This window comes from Schistosoma haematobium, chromosome 2, assembly GCF_000699445.3.
Source record: "Schistosoma haematobium chromosome 2, whole genome shotgun sequence".
Classification (NCBI taxonomy): domain Eukaryota; kingdom Metazoa; phylum Platyhelminthes; class Trematoda; order Strigeidida; family Schistosomatidae; genus Schistosoma; species Schistosoma haematobium.
This window is the reverse complement of record NC_067197.1, coordinates 32,864,554-32,883,955: the sequence shown is the minus strand read 5'-3', so window position 1 is coordinate 32,883,955 and position 19,402 is coordinate 32,864,554. Positions and strand designations below refer to the sequence as shown.

At 37.2% G+C, this 19,402-nt stretch overlaps 1 protein-coding gene across 2 annotated transcripts; it reads right to left on the bottom strand.

Annotated features, from left to right (window-relative positions):
- Positions 1 to 4,110: 4,110 nt before the first annotated feature.
- On the bottom strand, positions 4,111 to 14,961 carry GTF2H4_1 (General transcription factor IIH subunit 4). Of its 2 annotated transcripts, none has more exons than XM_051219213.1 (11): positions 14,902 to 14,961; positions 12,308 to 12,702; positions 12,168 to 12,264; positions 12,043 to 12,131; positions 11,879 to 11,990; positions 11,765 to 11,833; positions 6,396 to 6,717; positions 5,832 to 5,962; positions 5,733 to 5,780; positions 4,436 to 4,576; positions 4,111 to 4,383 (listed from the first exon to the last, which is right to left on the bottom strand). In XM_051219213.1, exons 2-11 carry the CDS (start codon positions 12,649 to 12,651, stop codon positions 4,276 to 4,278), a joined length of 1,461 nt encoding a protein of 486 aa, XP_051068172.1. In that variant the 5' UTR covers positions 12,652 to 12,702; positions 14,902 to 14,961; the 3' UTR covers positions 4,111 to 4,275. The 2 variants fall into 2 exon arrangements, with proteins under 2 accessions (XP_051068172.1, XP_051068173.1); XM_051219214.1 differs by lacking the exon at positions 14,902 to 14,961 and adding an exon at positions 13,156 to 13,315.
- Positions 14,962 to 19,402: the final 4,441 nt, after the last annotated feature.

Sequence of the window (19,402 nt, the reverse complement as noted above, 5' to 3'; positions counted from 1 at the left end):
TGGCTATGAATATCTTTCACCTTAACGATACACATGGTTAAAAATGATGGCTATCATTAATCGGATTATAATAGTTTTTGATTCTCCTAAATAAATGATATTCATAATTCTGTCGTTTGAATTGATTTAAAACTTTCCTCTGAATTAAATTCAAGTTAGTGTCTATCATAAGCTATTTTTGATAAATTTCAACATAGGATGAATACAAAGTCAAAGATTGTTTCTGAGTTTTTTCTTCACCGGTCAGAACTCATTATACTTATCGAGCATTATATACAACATGTTTTATAATGTAATTGCTTTAGTTCATGCAAAAAGCAAAACAACAAGGAAGAACATCAACATAGACTTTTTGAATTTAGTTAACTGTATTTCCGCATTCCAGTATTATTCACGAAGATACTAAAATGCACGATAACCACCGTTTGATTAGTGTGTATGAACTGACCAACTGAGCCATCATAGGCGGCCTGTTTGAATATCTGGGCTACCTATTCCTGCCATCTGGATACTTCAACAAGTTATCTGTCTTTTGCTTGTTTCAACAGATCATTACATCAATTAACTGCACAATCTATTCAGGTGCGTTTGTGAAAAGTTCACTACCTTTCTCTGTATAAGTTAGGAAAGAGCACAATCAGAGATAATGTGGTTGCTGGCAACATACATCGAAAAGAAAGTACATTATTCAGATGTCGATTCCTGAACTGCTAACATATAATTGGCGATCACTCAATATTTGTCGTCAGGATCGATCAATAAAAACGAAAACGGAAATTTGTTGAAATAGTTTGCGCTGAGAATTCAATATTGTACCAGAAATATAATATTGAATAAAGCTAATAATAATAATACAATGATTGTTTAATTTTTTGGTAGTTAATTTATTTTGTATCTAAATATAACTGGAAGATAAATTGATTGTTTTAAAATATTCACATCTACTCACTAGTGACTGACTTCAAGAGATACTCTTGGAGTTCTAGTGAGAAGCCGTTACCAGTGGAGTTCAACCAGGTCTGTTGTGAGATATAAACTCGCTGAAAACAATGGTGTACGGTGGCACAACTTCGTGAATTGGTTGAAGTTAGACATTTACACCGTTGGATGCTGGCTCAGTGGACTAGTTGGTTAAGCGCCTGGAGCGAGACTGATATGTCCTGAGTTCAAATCTCGCGGGGGCGGGACCGTGGATGCGCACTGCTGAGGAGTCCCATACTAGGACGAAACGGCCATCCAGTGCTTCCAGGTTTTCCATGGTGGTCTAGCTTCGATTGACTCATGATTTCAACCAGTGAAACTACAAAGTAGTTAAAAACAGTTAAGTATCCACCTGGAGCACCTTCTGGGTTACTACCGGTCTCAAGCCCGGATAAAAGAGGAGGGTTGAGCATCGTGTTAGCGATCCAACCCCGTAGAAAACTAACTCGCCAAACAACGCTAACCAGAACAGATTATTCAAACCACTTAAAATCTGCCTTGGGAGTTAGGTAATCACTCAGAAGAGTTATGACGCCTCACGATGAAAGCCGAATTACTTCGGAAGTCATGGGGCCTCTTCTGAAAACCAGAGCAAACATGAATTTAGGTACAGGAATGCTCGTACAATGTGGGGGACCGGGAGAGTTTTTTTTTAGAAAAAAGATACGATTATTAATTTGTTTGACGAACAATTCTATTTAATCTATTTTCTTCAATTATATATTTATAAAATATTTGTTTAAACAACTACTTAGAACTACTAAATATTTCGAATATTTTAAGAAAAAAAGTATTATATTAGTTCAATGATCTATTTGTTGTCATAATTAGATCACAGATATTAGCACTGGACACACATGACTTACAATAATTTAATTTAGAAAACACCCATGACTTCAGATACTATCGCAAATTCACTCAGTGCGTTTATATTTGACTCAGAAAGTGGAATTACTTTTTAGGCGTGGTTTAAGCGCCATGAGGATCTGTTTATTAATGATTGTAAAGAGTGAGACAAAGGCCCAAAACAGACCATTGTTACGAAAACTCGGAATTCCTGAACATGAAAAGTTTGTAATTTTATTCTCCCAAATAAATCAGCCAATCTAACCTTCCGAGAAACGTATAGTTGGTGAACGATCACGAAAATTTCACACTAGATACCAGGGTCTTCAGCTTGTAAAAGGTCTACGGTACTGTTACGTGGTGTATGCCAGTATCGTGGATCGGGAGTGTGAGCAGTTCCATCTACAGAAATTGTCTTCAGACCAATTTGAATGTTCTATCTTTGTGTGTAGAATACGATCTTCCCACTACTGAAGAGTCGCATATTGGGACGAAACGGCCTCCATGCGCTTCCAGGTTTTCAATGGTGGTCTAGATTTAATCAACTCGAGATTTCAACTGTGGAAATCGAATATTTGTGAAAGAACCTCAGATATTAGTAAGACAAAGACCTGGTAACATTGTAGAGATTATTGTCACGGAATATAAATCTTTTAGTATTATTTCTAATATTTTTATAGCATGGATTGCGCGAATATGGTACAATCGAAAACTATTGTTAGACATGTGTTATGAATGACTTAAGTAGCCTATGTACATTAATACGTATGTAGTTTAATTTTCACGATAAATCAAACTTGTTTTGTCTGTACTATTGTTTTATTATCATCGTTATTATTATTTTGAAATTACTACCAATTTTTATTGTTTATAAGTAACAATTTGCATATATTTCTTGTTGATTAATTGTATGAACTGTCTACTTAATCCTGTTCATATATAATTTGAACTTTTATGAATGTAGAAAGTATTTACGATTACTTGAACCAGTTAACTGACGTATTCTCATGTATATTTTTTACAATTATTTTTTATTTATATGTGGAAGATTTGAGAAATATGAAATGAAATAAATCCACTTCAACTAGGAATGTTTGGAGTGTTTCTGTTTGATAAGGAATATTTATTAAAAGAACTAGAAGATCTAAGGGTGGTAAAAGTAATATATTTATGAACTCCGATATCATATCATCCATTTGATGTGTGGAAATCGTATGTTAATGTTATTTTGTTCCGTTTCTCCGTCTACACCAATAAAACACTAATTTGCCTTAGACAAATATCGTAATCTACACACAAAGATAGAACATTCAAATTGGTCTGAAGACAATTTCTGTAGATGGAACTGCTCACACTCCCGATCCACGATACTGGCATACACCACGTAACAGTACCGTAGACCTTTTACAAGCTGAAGACCCTGGTATCTAGTGTGAAATTTTCGTGATCGTTCACCAACTATACGTTTCTCGGAAGGTTAGATTGGCTGATTTATTTGGGAGAATAAAATTACAAACTTTTCATGTTCAGGAATTCCGAGTTTTCGTAACAATGGTCTGTTTTGGGCCTTTGTCTCACTCTTTACAATCATTAATAAACAGATCCTCATGGCGCTTAAACCACGCCTAAAAAGTAATTCCACTTTCTGAGTCAAATATAAACGCACTGAGTGAATTTGCGATAGTATCTGAAGTCATGAGTTTTCGAAGATACCGACATATTCTTGACCAACATTTCGCTGTTTCAATAATGATGTCAGATGATCGATTTTGTTGATATAAAATCCACTTTAACTGAAAATTTGAGCCTAGGTCCATTTTAACCACCATTGCCACTGAAGTAGCGCTTGGTTTTCTCCCTTACACCAATTTGCCAGACTAAGCAAACAACTATTCATTCTCCTCGCCTACACAGAAGTCAGTTGATAAGATTACTCAACATAAAACTAAAAGTTGAATCTCTGCAGTCAATAAAGTGATTATGAATTTTGTATGGGAATGTAGGATAATTGTATTTCGATTACCGATATTTACTTAGTGGGAACTATTGTTTTAGAACAAATCAGCTTACTTAAACTACTGTATAGCTAAACTTCTCAATAGATCTCTAGCTAGTGAGGACTTCATACAGTGAAATGATAGTTTATTTTAACATGCATATTCTTTTTCGTTATATACTTCCGAGTTTCTTGACTTTCACCTTCGATTTTTCGGAGCAGACAATGGACTATTTTTCCTAAATTTCTGTAGAGTTTTTAAACTTGAGTACGTTAGAATTATTTTTGAATTTTGATATGATATTGCATTTTAAGTTTAAAAATGACAAATCATGGAGTTTTGCTGAAAAATCACTTTTCAACAAATACTGTTAGAATAAAAATGAAAATGTCTAATTATATATGTACATATAATCTGGAGTAGAAAAAGAAAATTGAACAGTGACAAAGTTTTAGGATGGACGTTTATGTTTCCAAAATTTCCGTACATCTTCATGACCTGCTTTAGACACAACCATAAGTCTTCGTTCAGGATTTTCCCAGAGTAAAACACCAATGTTCTAAAGATAAAGAAAAAGCCTCCATTAACAAAAAAAATAATCACAAATTTACTTTAGCATAATCCCGAACCATTTCAAAATCTGTATTCCGAGAGAACTGTTCATACAAACAGCCTTCTTGAAATAGAAATCTATCTCGTTCTAATTCCCATAGTCGTATTTGATCGGTTAAAGTAGGCGGTAATATAGGATTCTGTAGTACAATTAAAAAACAGTAAATGGAGTTAGTGTACATTTTATAAGTTATGTCTAATTTGAAAACGAATATAAGCTTAGTTTTCAAGTAATGGACGCTCGTAAAGTCATTCAAACAGCCTCAGACTACGATGAACAGTGAAGAAAAGAAGTCAGTTGTCAGATTATTTTAGGAAAAGACAATGCGGTGATCCATCCCTTCTAGGACATTAGAACGGCGGGCGGAACAGTAAAGGACGATCCCACTGACCCTTAGCTATTCATTAGTTAACTTCTACTCATATATAAACTGGAATGGAAAGTAAAACAAGTCTCGTAAATTTTAGTAAGGTTAAAAACGTACCTAAATTGAAGGGGAAAGGCCTGATAAGTTGCTTTAGAAAACTCTTGAAGTATGGTGGGTCACTTTTGGCAGTTAAGTTTCTTAAGACGTTAGCTACGGTGTTGGAGACGGACGCAACCCCATCTGGTTGGTGTTATTCAAGATGCTTCAGTTGATCGTCAACGTTTATTTGGAATGGTAGGGCTCCATATGTTACATCTGACTAAAATTTAGCGAGACAGAAATCTATTTATGAGATATTCAATATAAAAAGTAGACGGAGTTGATGTTCCCCATCACACACGATCATGGTTGTCACGAAGCTGTCGATCTGTGTGGTTATTTTAGGTATTCATTAAATAAGTTTCAGCTTGAGTCAAAAACCAGAAATTCCGTGACAGAAATAACCGAAAACAACGCCTAAACTAATCACTGATAACGTCTATATGATACTGGCTGATAGGAGTTTGAATTCTACGGAGAAAAACGATTCACTTAAGAGTACAGATAAGCCTCGGTGATAAATATAAACTAGTCCAGGGCTCTTTACCGACTGTCTCTAAACACCTAACATAGAAATCATTGATCTCTATACATCAAATGGTTTATTTTAAAAACCAACTATTATACAGACCATTTACATACTTCTTTCATAAATATTCAAAACTAACATACTGAAACATATGCACAAAACCTTAGAGAATGTAAGAATGCCGTTAAAATTACTAAATCTTACGCTTGACAATTTACACATGGTTAACTATCTGTTTTGAGATTTCGATACAACATAGAAAATAAGTTACAGTAAGGAAATACAACAAACAAAATTTACCTGTAATAACATATCTGGATGTGCATTGGTTGTTAAGAAAGATAGAATCTATAAAATTAAGTTGGTTAAGATTAAAATGGGAGTATTATTAAAACTTACCTGATTTGCAGTTATTCCACGAATTAATGCTTCACGAACTGAGTCACGAGTTATATCAGCAACAACAAGATTAGGAAAACGTGCACGTATTTTGCTAAATAAACTAAGAAGAGCGGTACGAAGCGGTGAATCTACGAAAGAGAAATAAGTTCTGACATAAACATAGTAAAACGCAATTAACATACAATTTTATTAATAATAATAATAGTCATAAAGAGTGGAGATGTAAATATTTCGTATATGAAGATGATTAACCTGAAAAATGTATAAATCAACTACAAACTATAGCACGGGACTGAGAATCTTACTGACAATTAAACAACAGTTATATATCCATATAATTGTTTGATGAGAATCAGAGAGGTAAATGTAATGTCCGTAGAATGTTTGGATAATTAATGAAAATTGATTACAACGAATACTGATCAGGTGGAAGACGTTCAATTACCTGTCACAATTGTTCTCATCTATTCACCAATCAGATGGACAATTGCAGTACAATTCAATCTTTTTTAACACAATAATATTTTTTAAGCAGTTGAACAACATAAATTGCTCGCTTACCAGTATAGGCGTATAGTCGGAAATTGGTTTCTAGCAAAATATAACCAACATCGGAAGAATTCGATACTGAAATTTGCGAAAACATTTTGTTGCTATCGGTGGGATCTGTTTTTGAGACACCAGTAGGAATAACTCCTAATTGTGGACCCCATCCACCTGATTTACTTTCCAAGAAAGTAGTATGACCTCCAGCTACATCCAAAGCAAGAGGAGTTACATAAAAACGAGGCGCTGTACGCTTTCGTTGATAAGCTAAGCCGAGTTCGCGCATATGTTGTAATACTTCCTGTTGGGCAGTACTCAGTGCCTCTACTGGATAGCTCTACAGTGAAAGTGAAAACAGAAACGCAATATAGAAAATACTTCTGAAATACGAAACAATAATTATACAATACATTAGGCATGTCAGGAACTAGTAATCTAAGAACTTTATGGCAACTATTAATTATTGAGATTGAGAGATAGATCGCGTTCAAAAAGTTAAAGGTTGTGTTATTCATTAGATGAAAGTTAATGATATAATGTAAAAAATGTTCCATTTTTCTAGGATATTATCACGAAACTATTTAAATTAGGAAACTAAACAAATGCAGAACAAACTAAAGTTTTTTGAGGAGATTAGAGAAAATCTATATATGATACAGTTAACAGTTGTTTATTAGGAACGTAACAATCTTTCTAGTCGTTCACTTTGCTAATTACGTCCTCAACTGTTAAGGGGTATATTTATCTAAAAGAAAATATTGCTTTGAGGTTAAATCCGGAACAAAGTATATACAGAGCGAGGCATATTATAAAGTAATATCACAGTACCATTTAAGTAATATGAGAAATAGATAAAGAACAACAGGATGACTAGAGAGAAACAAATAGTGACACTGAATAAATGCGACAAATTCTCCTACATCTTTTATTAAAATTACTCCACGAATAAAACAAATAAATGATAGTAAATTGTGGAAAAATCGACACTGGATTCTCCTTCGAGTTACTTAAATACGATTGACACTAGATAATATACGAGTTAATCACTACTCATGAACAATACAGGATATAGAACAGATGTTCATAGATCTAAGTAAAATACTCCACATCAGAACATAAAAATAAGAAATAAAAAAACTATGCAGTGGAAAAGTAGCATCGATTTTAGCAGAAGACTAAACATAAGAGAAATAATTAGGAAGAAATAAATACAATCAAGAAATGAGATTTATTAAATATTATAAAAACTCAAATACTAGCGAAGAGAGAATCAATTTGCGGAGATTATAACATTTTCACTATTGAACTCATGAGTCGATCTAAGCTAGACAACCATTGAGAATCTGGAAGTACTAGACGACCGCTTCGCCTCAGTATGGGACTACTCCACAGAACGTATCCACGATCCCGCACTGTGAAAATAATGCAATCTCCACAAATCCCAATATTAATAACAATCATGTGATCACTAGTGACTAGCTTCAAGATGGAACTTCTAGAGTTCCAGTGAGATGCTTTGATCAGTGAAGTCCGATCCGTGTTAGATAGAGACAGGTATCTACTTCAAACAATGGATGAAGGGTTGCGCAAGATTATGGATAGACTGAATTTAGATATTAAGACCGCTGGACGCCGGCTCGATGGTCTAGATGATAAGCGTTTGCGCACGGGACCAAAGGTCTGAGGTCCGGACCCCGCGGGTAAGGTCATGGATGAGCACTGCGGAGGAGTCCCATACTAGGGTGAAGCGGCTGTCCAGTACATACAGGTTCGCAATCGACTCATGAGTTTAACAGCGTGAATTACAAATTATGAAACATCTCACAAAATGTCAGTAAAAAGCAAACTACTTATGAGTACCCTGAAAATGATATCGAAATATGTATAAAAGCAACATAGAGATTTTGAAAATAACCAACCACATTGTAGGTAATTGTTGCTTCACAATGTCAAAAAACTTTAAAATAAACGTCTAACTAGCAGAAATTAAAAGGTGAGGTTAAGTGATTTTCAAAAGCAGGAAAATGTGGAACGAATATCTGTAAGAATTCTCTGTCAACAGGATTGCGATGAACAAAATGATGAAGCTATGAAAAAGTACAACCATTATTCATTCCGTATAAGTTAGCGGTTGTAGAGTTATTTGAGACAGACTCAACAACAGAAATCCCATCAGGTTTCCGCGAACCACACTCTAAACAGACGTTGGACTAAAAGTAAGGTAAACAATCACCGACCTTACATAGACACACTTGTTTGGGCTTGGAAAAATTCATACCGACTGGAAGTTTATGTTAACCTTCTACTGCCCCCAAATGCCCTGGTATGAACGAGAGTGGGGAGAGTCAGCTCTCCCTCTCGATATGCTCTCACATGGCCACGTGCATACAACCACTGCCAGGTAAGTCCTCCTCACTGCCTTCTCATGGTGGTGTTGTTTACGAAATTGAGAGCATGAGAAGCGAATGTCCGGTGCTTTAACTGGGTTAGTGGACACCGAGAGTCCACCTAGAGAAGTTGGAAAATCCTGATTCCAAACCACTAGTGCAAATGGGCTCCAGGATGCTGAAGGAACAAATGGCGTATGAAACAATTATTGGTCACCTGCTACCATAGGACTGTATCTCCTTATGTTGCTCCACTGCCTTGGGGATTAGACTTTTAGGCCGAAGGCCATGTGTGACCCCCTAAGAAGACCAACTACTTCGGTTTGGGCACCTGGGCACTATCACAGCCCTCACACAAATCTCATTTGATTTGTAAGGCGCATATCTTTTTAGTGCTTCTTTGTACCAATGTTTATGTGTTTAAATAAATAAATACGATAATCTTCTACTTCTTTGGACTACCAGAAATAAATTACATGCTGAGGTAGACAATGGTCGGATACATGTTTCATGTATTGGAGCAATTTCATTTAATAAAGATTGTTTCATTAAGAGATTCGCGGTCTTTTAATCAGTCAGCTACAACGTAGGACCAGGCAAATATATGCCTCGTTCCAAGTTGACACACCTCATTAGCACAACAAGATGAATATCAAATTCATAAAACAGTTACTTCAATGGTAGCAATACATAAAATAAAGGATATGATACAGGAAGAAAGAATTAGTTGATAGAAAGAAAGGCATAGAGTAATTTTAGTCTCATGGTTTAAGGGAAGACAAAGAGTGCATACACCTACGCCATTGTGATCGATTCTGAAACAAGTCACTAAGAGCCTCCAACGACTGGTTACCATAGTCACGCAGACCCCAACCAAGTAGTCTGAATCTACCAACATGGCTCAGACTAGAAGTTAGTGACTTCAAGCACTAATGTCACGTTTTGGTTTGACCGCCCTAACTTTCTGCCAACCATTCCCAACACTAGTCAGAATTGCGCGCCGTGGTAATCGGTGTTCAGGCATACTTGACAAGAGGCCACAACTTTATCAACTGATTTACCATCATTCCCTAATACCCTGCGTTTAACCTCACTATTACTTACCCGGTGATCCCAGCAGACGCCAGCAATATTTCTAAGACATCTGTGGTCAAATACTAGTAGCTTACGAGTACCTTCTACTCCTAATGGCCACGTTTCGCAGCCGTAAAGTAAAACAGAACTAACTGCCGCGCAGTATACTCGTCCCTTAATTGATAGACGGATATCTCGCCTTCGCCATAGGTGACGTAGGTTGGCAAAAGCCAAGCGAGCTTTTCGAATGAGTGCTGAGATTTCGTCCGATACCAACCCATTAGGGCTGACCAGACTTCCAAGATAAGTGAAGTTGTCAACGTGTTCGACTACCTCACTCCACATCCTTAGTTCAGGTGTTGACTCAGGTCAGTCCTGAAGAAACAATTTGTATTTTGAGGGGGAGAAGTGCATTCCAAACATTCTGGCATTGTTGCTCAGTGCTACCAAAAGACTCTGCAGTTTACCAGTGTCTTCACCAAACAGGATTATGTCGTCTGCTTATTCTAGGTGGACATCCTGGAAAGAGAAATACGCCTAACCTCCAAATTTCTCATTAAGTCACCCAACGATACAGCAAGAAATGCTCTAAGACATCGATGACCCAATACTTGCAGACTGTGAATATCTGGTTTCATAGGTTATCTGCTAGCTACATAGTGTAATACAGAAAGGACAACTGCGCAGAAGGATATCTCGTCTAATGAGTGAGAGGCATATGCTTGTAGGGGCTAAAGTAGCTTTCTAAAATCATGCGTAGATTTTACTAGCCATCAAATTTTTATGGATAATGAGACTTTTACGATAAATTAAGTGGTCAACTAGCTCAAATTTATGCCACGTAATAAAATTTCTTCTCACTGTAGGCAAGTTTAGAATAGGCGTTTGGCTTTACTTTTGACTTCTGTTTGGATTCATACCTTATGATTCCCATCAAAAGCTCGACTTTTGCATTAGTATTGATACCAATATAATTACCCGTCATTTATTTTGCTCTGCGTATACTATTATCAATTGTCTGCTTAATGACATTAGTGTCAATGAGAGAAAATATTTCGTAGAAGATATATACTGGTTTCTCGTTAAGAAACTAATGAACTGCTGAAGAAATTTCAACTTAATGGAGAATATGTATAATTTAACACTTATAATTGCTTGAAATTTATAGTCGGTTAAATGTTGAGACTATGATTTGATGGTGACTCCGCCTCGAGACCTAACGTTTGATTCTGGTTCAAAGCCCAGATAAATGGAGAGGGTTGGACATGGGGTTACCAACCTTATCCGGTGGAAAAGAATCCTACTGAAAGAACGCTAAACAGAGGAGCAAATATTCCTATGGTGTGAAGGTTCAACAGTAATTTATGGATTTTAAGTTCGCTTATCCTGCTTTAGGTTACATAGGGATTTAATGTTAACCATTCCAAATAAAATGTAATTTACTTAGTCTTAGGGGTTTTGGAATACCCAAATACAACTTGTAAGGAAGAAAGTCAATATAGATTTAAAATGAATGTAAGGCCAACTTCCAGCACATTTTCGTTACATTACTTTAAGAACTTTCAATGGATTTTCACTACATATTTTTGGTGACAATTACCCAGCTAGTAAACTATAATCATTGTAATCTATATATAACCGATTAACTTACATGTATTTTAGTTATAATGGGGGTGGGTCATCAGCAACAAAGCTTCCATTACAAAAATGGGCCTACTTTAGTTAGAAGGGTAAGTAAGAAGAGGATAGTAGTAGTTTTATTCACTGTGTTGAAGTTGGAGTTGTGGAACATAAACCTAGTGTATGAATATAATAATTACCCATAACAAAATATGTGTGACCTACAACCTAAGACAGGAAAGTGTGTGCAGTTATTGGGTCCAGTGCATATTAACCTTATAAAACAAATGCAATTAAGCTCACCTTTGTCGGACACAAAAAACTAAGTTGGAAAACGAACTGTAGGGCTCCAACTAGATTTTTACTATTTTCCTGTTAAAATAAAAAATAATAGAGCACAGTTAGTAGCTGAATTACCTTTAAGTAGTCAAAGTAGTGCAGGATGAAAACTAGCACTTGAAACTGTCGACTCATAAGCAAGAAATGGAACCCATGCTTTGTGATACCGATTGGACAATCATTACCTTCACTGACAGTTAGTGTATACGAACATATATCCACTGTTAGAAATTTGAACATACCATTTCATTAAGTTGGACAATAAAAGGACATCCTTCACAACACTTCCAACTTCCGCTGATTCAGAACCTACCATAAAGTGAAGTATAGCCTGCGAGAAAGGAAATTAGTTCACACGTAAACTCACATCCCAACGTTCAGCTGCATACGATTTTAAAAAGTCAACACTTTTTGAGTACTTATCGTTTGTCACTATGCCTAAATCTCCAAGTAAGGGTTTTCCACTGTAATTTAATCATAAAGATTTAGAAAATGAACAAAGACTACCCTCCAAACAGTGATATCCGAATCGACTCTTGATACTTTTTATTTAACGACCAAGAGCCTCGAGAAACATTACTGTCTGTAGAATGCCATATTCTCAAATCAGTCAAAGCTTTACATGAGTCATTTAGAAGTGCACTAGAACCCTTTTCAACCCACCCAGAGACAATGGATTTTGGTATTGGTTGTTCAATAAATAAAAGTCGCATGACAAAATGTTTCGCTAGTTCAGGTAATTCTCTAAAAACGACAAGACATGTTGGAGGATGAGTGTACAGTTCGTCAAGCATATGAACACCAACATTTTTGAGATATTCAAACAAAGATGAATATGAGTGGACACCCATTTCTATGTGCGAACTTCAGTATCACTGTACAACTGGCTGCGATGATGATAACTGAAAGCGATAAAATACATATAAATATTTAAGGGAAGAAAAAATAGTTAGAATATATTTGCACACTCAGTAAAAAAATGGAAAAAACACATCAATGAATACCATCACTAAGACTTGACTTCATAATGTTTAATCAAAGTGAGTATTGTGTAGACTTCTTATAATATAAATGATAAATTTGTAGTAGCTCAAGTAATAGACTTGGTATGGACCACTTTTTTAAAAGAATTCTGAAGGAATATTAGGGATTTGCTTCTATGTCCAGTTTGGTTATTACAAGGGTTTCATTTCTAAGACAAATAATCGGAGAACGTTGTTCTCGAATCACTGTTGGACGAAACATGCAAATACTACTACATGTTTGTATGGGACAATATACAACGCAAGCACAATATCTTACTGACCTAAGTTTTTATTATTCGGGACAATACACGAAGGAAGAAAACAACATACCGATAAATCTAACGCAATGGTGACTTTTTATGATTTATGTCAAGATAATGGATCAAAATCAGGGGAAATTGTGAATCTGAAAAATGATAGAAATAAAATCAATCAGGTAGGAGAGAAAAAGACTTAGGGTTAAAGAAGGGAAATGAAAGCGGGCGGGGCAATAAAGTATTTATCATTTAAAGAAAAATAAAACCTGAATGCAAATGAGTCACTGTGAACTAACAATTTTCAATTCAATGTTTCGTCTGCTCGGATTTTGGCTGCGAAACAATCACTTCTTTAACAGAATTCACGTTACCAATTAGAGACAGTGAGTGGGAGTTTGAAAATAACAATATCGAGGATGAAATTTAGAGCACAATAAGCTATGCAGTTGGTCGGTAAGGGAATTTTAGGACATCAATGTGAAGACATATTACGTAACACTGAACAAATTCTATGAAAATAAGAGTTCATTATACCCAAAAGTATATTAAAAGTAAGAAAACGCAACAATATCTTATCTATTAAATGTTTGAGTTATTATAGTCTGCCAACATAAAACCCAAAAGCCAGATTGGAAACACTGCCTAAAACAATTAATAATTTTCTATCAACCGGCACCATGTTTTCAGTGAGAAGAATGAAGGACGAGAGACACGTATTAATCCTCACGATGCGAGACATTAACTAACACATGCTAGCTAATAATTTAGTGCTCAATATATACACAAAATATACCAAAGTAGTTTTAAATAAAAATGGATATACGAAATACACATAAGGATTGAGGCATACAATCGTACACCATTGATCAGTGACATTAAAGGGAAGTGATGAGACTACAATTTATAGGCAACCTCTGTACGGCGATTAAGTGACCTTGGTAGTGTTTAAGTACTTCTAGGGGTTATTTGATGGCTAGGAATTATTGTTGGAAGCGAAGATAAGAATCTACAGATGGACGTTAGAGTTAGGAACTAGGACTGGGATATCCGGTGAGACTATAATTTATGACAACTTTTGAGCGACGCTAAAGTGACCTTAAGAATGTCCACTTAATAACCAGGACCAAATGAAGATTATAAAGTTGTGTGAGGAGTTCGAATTATGATTTACAGTCGATGATTAATGTTAGGAATTAGACTCAAGGTTTTCATCACGAACTGACATTAGCTATAATACCAAAACTCTATCTAGCCAAATGAATGAGTGAATTTCGCTTCGTAATCCGAAACCTGTTATCTTATACCTGATTGATTCGTCCATAAATTGTCGTCTTGCCGGATATCCCAATCTCTCAATTTTGGAGAAACCGTTGTAGAAAATTTCGGGGAAATCTTGGGGAAATGGCACAAAACCCCAAATGTTCCCCCACTTCCAGAGAGAGACGACTGGACTTTGAGGAGAACCCCGAAATCTCTCAAAATAGGGAGATTGGGATACATTACGAAACTATATAAGCTATATTTTATTAGGTATTTATAAATCACAATTATAAACGTAAAATAGGCACACGAATAAATGAATTGAGCCCCTGAGTCACAAACCGGTTGTCTTAAATATGATCAGCCTGTATTCAGATTATAGTATCGCTAAAAAAAGAATTAAGATCTTATTACTTTTCGATGTGATATGATATCGATATTACATGAATAAGCAGAAGTAATTTAAAACAAAATTATTTCCTTTTTCATGTAGATCGTGTGAAACTCAGTGCAAAAACATTAACCCTTGAAGCAAACGTGAGAAGCACTTATAAGTAACCAGTGTATACATCCACAGCATCTAAGGTTTCAAGGCCATCCAAAAGTTTGGATTAGGCTCGTCCGTTCGCAACTCACGGTTCCAATGTGATTCAAATGGTCGATATTGGAAGAGTAGAAGCTCTCGCTTAACAGACTTCTGTGTCCACTAATGACAAATAATCAGTGCCTTCAAGCAGGAACCTAGCTTTATTTAACGATAAAAAGAGGAATGTTAGTAAACTGTAGTGAGAAACTGTCCTGAATCTTAAAGAATACGTCTCGTTTCCCATTAAAGGACACCTGTAATTCACTTGAACTGCACCATGTCAAAGCGTACTACAAACGTTTACTACTCGTAGACAGTAAAACATGTCATGACGGCTATTCTGTTATGTTGCCGATCTAAAATCTGGGTGTTCACTCTAAGATTTATATTGGGACTGAACCTAAGTAGGGGTTTAAGGCGATTCATAAATTCATTTGAAGTTCATCTTTTGAAGTGCCTATGCTTTGATGAGTAACGATTCAGTGGTTTGAAGCACTGTTCGTGAGGTTCCAATTTATGTCCACGAACTGATTTCTTGGCTCATCGTAGGATGCGTTCCAATTTACTCATATCCTTTTGAAGTGAGGAGGGAAATACTACATCTCTAAAATCTCAGTGAGGACTTATAAAACAGTTGATGGATGATTGGAGAGTTCTATTGTCAGATTGGCCGAAAATGCGCTTTAAAGTTACCAATACAAAATCTACTCAAAAAAGCATCATTGTCACAGTCAGTGTAAGACTTAAGATAATAGAGAATATACCCTTGGACCTTTTCCAACTCCAGACATCTCCGAAAGGGATTAACCTAAGTCTTATGTGTGGTAAGTAATAAACCGGACGATACTTGCTGAGGAATGTCATCTCTATAAACTGAGAAAAATACGAGGTATTTGTACAGGTAGTCACGTATACTGTCGTATATGCTGCACTTTATCATTTTTGAGGCTATTAAGAGTCTTACTAGTTGATAGCACGAAGTTCCACTAAATCGTCCTCCTTTAAAAAATGTCTAGGTATACTGTAGTATTTGAAAGTATCTAAATTATTACACGAAGGAGTGAAATTTAGACCTAGTGAGATTAAGTGAGCACAAATGAATATTTTGTATTTAAAATTTAAAATCAAGCAAACACTCATTTCTGGACAATTATTAATTAATACAAGCACCACATATACGCCAGACTCAAATTGTCTTCGATAATGAATGACTTGACCTAGCTAATGAGAGTTCATTAAAATATGCGATGTTGCTATAATCGAAGTAGCTCCTCTCAGTACAGCAGGTTGCACCATAACCAGGCCAAAAGAAGTATTCTTTTTTGAATGCTTAAGTTCCTGATACACTGGTCCAGCGCTTAGATTTACTTGCGGGACTGTTGCTGAGTATCAAGTGAGATCTTTGAAAATACTGTCTCCTCAGAAGTTCTGTGTCGTCATCATTGTTCGTCGGGCCGTTTGGATCTATCAACTGGTAAACTCCAGGTTGTACGGCGGAATAATCTTCAGATAAGGGACAGATTTCTCGACTATGTTGATCTGATAACATCGCCTTTTCCCTCTTGTCGCTCTTATGCATTGGTCCCTTGATTATTGGAACGACCTATATATGTTGTGACCACTAATTCGTCCATATTCTGTAGAGTAGCACCATTTAGGTCCTAGCATTGAACAGTGCGACCACTGATGGCTGTAGTTCACATGTATTCAAAACGAACAGAATGCGTAAAACCCCCAGCACACGACTGTCGCACCTCGCTTTTGCAGCAAACTCGCTATGCGTGTGAGATGACCTCATGGTGCACTGCACAGATTAATCGAGAACGGCAAACTCTTGAAAGCTCATATCACGTGCTGCCAGTCAGGAGAACAGAACCCCGCTGCTCATCCCAATTTTCCGTTGTTGTGAAATACACGCCGGATATTTTTAGATTACTGTCCGTGATTTAAAACGCTCAAGTCCCAGTTGTCCTTATTAGATGTGAAATATCAACATATATTAGTCCACGCAACTTACTGAGTTCGAATAACATTTGATTTTTCCGAATTCCATTGTTTGTCTAAATTGGACTAATGTGAATGGACAGGTAAACTCTCGTTCGGTAGTTTTTTCCTTCTTGTGTTCCTCTTGTCGTTGACGGTCCAAGTGTAGTTGTCACTTTCAGTTATTTTTAGTACTTAAATCCTGTCATGTATCATGTTCGGATGTACGTGAACTGCTGTTGGTAGATGGAGTCTGTTGACACGAAGCGCTTCAAGAGTGGTGGCTGCCATTATGGAGGAAAATAAATTAATGATCACCTGGATATTGTCACTAACGTATCTTTCAACTTTAATCCCTTTAGTTTCCACACGTTCAAAACAGGTATCATTACCTAGTACGGCTTAACCTAAAGCAAAAACGATGGTTTGCTAGATGAAACTTATACCACAGAATAATTTTATTCAAAAATTAAATTAAATGGTGGCATGATAGACGTGTTTATTTGTAAAAACTACGATCCTACACACTTTAGGCAATATATGGGTTAAAGTGCGAATTCGTTCACGTGAAAAGTTTCGCAAAGGAGATTGGGACGTCAAACTTCATTGACTGATAACATCCCGACCGTTATTGCTACCTTGACGTGCTAGTCGGGCTTGCTTATCGTGATGAAGCAACTGAGCTATACTGGCTGGAACAACCGTTCCTCAAGGTCCTACCATGCCAGACAGGTTGGTTGAAGAGCGGTAAGACTAAAAGCAACAAACCCAAGGTCCAAAGGCGAAGTCGTACTGCTGACTGTATAGAGGTGTGGTAGCAGCAAGGTGTTTCCTCCAGACAACCAGCATGAAGGCGATGATGCCTTCCCTCAAGGATGGGTGGGGTTAGAAAAGGTCGACCCTAAAAATGCACACCTCACCTTATCCCATGGATGTCCTTCTAAGGCGGTAAGGTCTCAACAAGTACGGAGCTAACACAAACATTACCCACAAAATAGTCGTGTGTGACCGACCTCAAGCAGTTGTCCCTTGAGCACAGCGGCCACGCGCTCGGGTCACTAAGACCACCCCTAATCCAATTTCCTTTTCAGGTACCTCCAGAACAGCCCTTCCACGGTGTGGCAACCGAGAAGTGACAACCGCCCTCATACCTCTAACAGCACTCAAGACCACTGTATTCATGATCAACCTCCCTCTTCCATTCCTATTACTCCTCCTACATCGCCTGTCAACTCTAAATTTCCCCTTTCGGCCTCCTCCTCAATTGTCACCATAGCCAACGATTTTAGTGCTCAAAATATAGTCCCAAATCTACTGAAACCTCGCTCCAAACTACACATTGGAGCGTCCAACGTACGAACCCTATGTCAAATCAGTCAGCAGGCTTCCTTGACTAAAACCCTAGAATCTCGTACGATTGATGTATGCTGTGTCTCCGAAACACGCATACAGGATTCCAGTGTGGTCATTCACTTGACCTCACCTCGGCAAAACGGAGAGCCAACGTAACACACCCTCCGTGTATCTGGTGACCCGGTGGCCAGTTCTCGTGGACTGGTAGGTGTAGGCATAGCACTAAGCATGAGGGCGGAACAAGCACTGCTAGAGTGGATCCCCGTCAACAGTCGTCTATGTGCTGTTCGGCTTAACGGCTATGCAAGAACTCGGAAGGATAGGGACAAACGTCGTTGCCTTTTCGTCGTTTCTGCCTACGCTCCCACTGACTGCAGCTCAGATGAAGTGAAAGATGAATTTTACAGAAAGCTACCTGAACTTCTTCAGAAAGCTTAACGTTCAGACATAGTACTCGTAGCAGGTGACTTTATTGCCCAGATAGGTAGTTTAAACCAAACAGAAAGGCATTTAGGTGGGTATTTTAGTATTCCGGCACAACGAACAGATAATGGTGATCGTCTGCTGCAACTGTGCTCAGACAATCGTTTATTTTTAGCAAACACAAATTTTAAGCATAAGGAGAGACATCGTCTAACATGGCGACCCCCTACACCAAACCAACGATGGACTCAAATAGACTATATTGCCATCAGTCATTGTTGGAGAGGGTCGGTAGAAGATTGTCGCTTATTCTGGAGTACCTGCTTGTACTCCGACCACGCCCTCATACGGGCACGCATCTACTTGCGCCTCACTGGACGCAAAAAGCCACATTAAAAGACCCATTAGAACTGAGTTGAGTAACGAGAAAACCAAAAATAAGTTCCAGGAACAACTGAGGTCACACTTAGGTAGTTCTGAAAACGAGGCTGACCCAGATGTTGCTTGGAAAGCTATACAAACAACTGTGGAAACAGCAATGAAATATATTAGTGACTTAAACCACAGAGTTACAAAGAACCAGTGGATTTCTTCAAAGTCTATCACACTGATGGATTCTCGCAAACTCGTCCCATCAGGCTCTGAACACGATGAAGAGCGACAACAAATCAGATCTAGGCTAAGAAAAAGTCTAAGAAGGGCAGCTAGTTCAGAT

Excerpts from the sequence above, each read along its gene's own strand:
- GTF2H4_1 (XM_051219213.1), bottom strand. The coding sequence starts at position 12,651 with ATGGGTGTCCACTCATATTCATCTTTGTTTGAATATCTCAAAAATGTT. Across the intron at positions 12,265-12,307 it reads CGGATATCACTGTTTGGAGG|TGGAAAACCCTTACTTGGAG; the intron begins GTAGTCTTTGTT and ends ATTAAATTACAG. Across the intron at positions 11,834-11,878 it reads ACTACTTTGACTACTTAAAG|GAAAATAGTAAAAATCTAGT; the intron begins GTAATTCAGCTA and ends TTATTTTAACAG.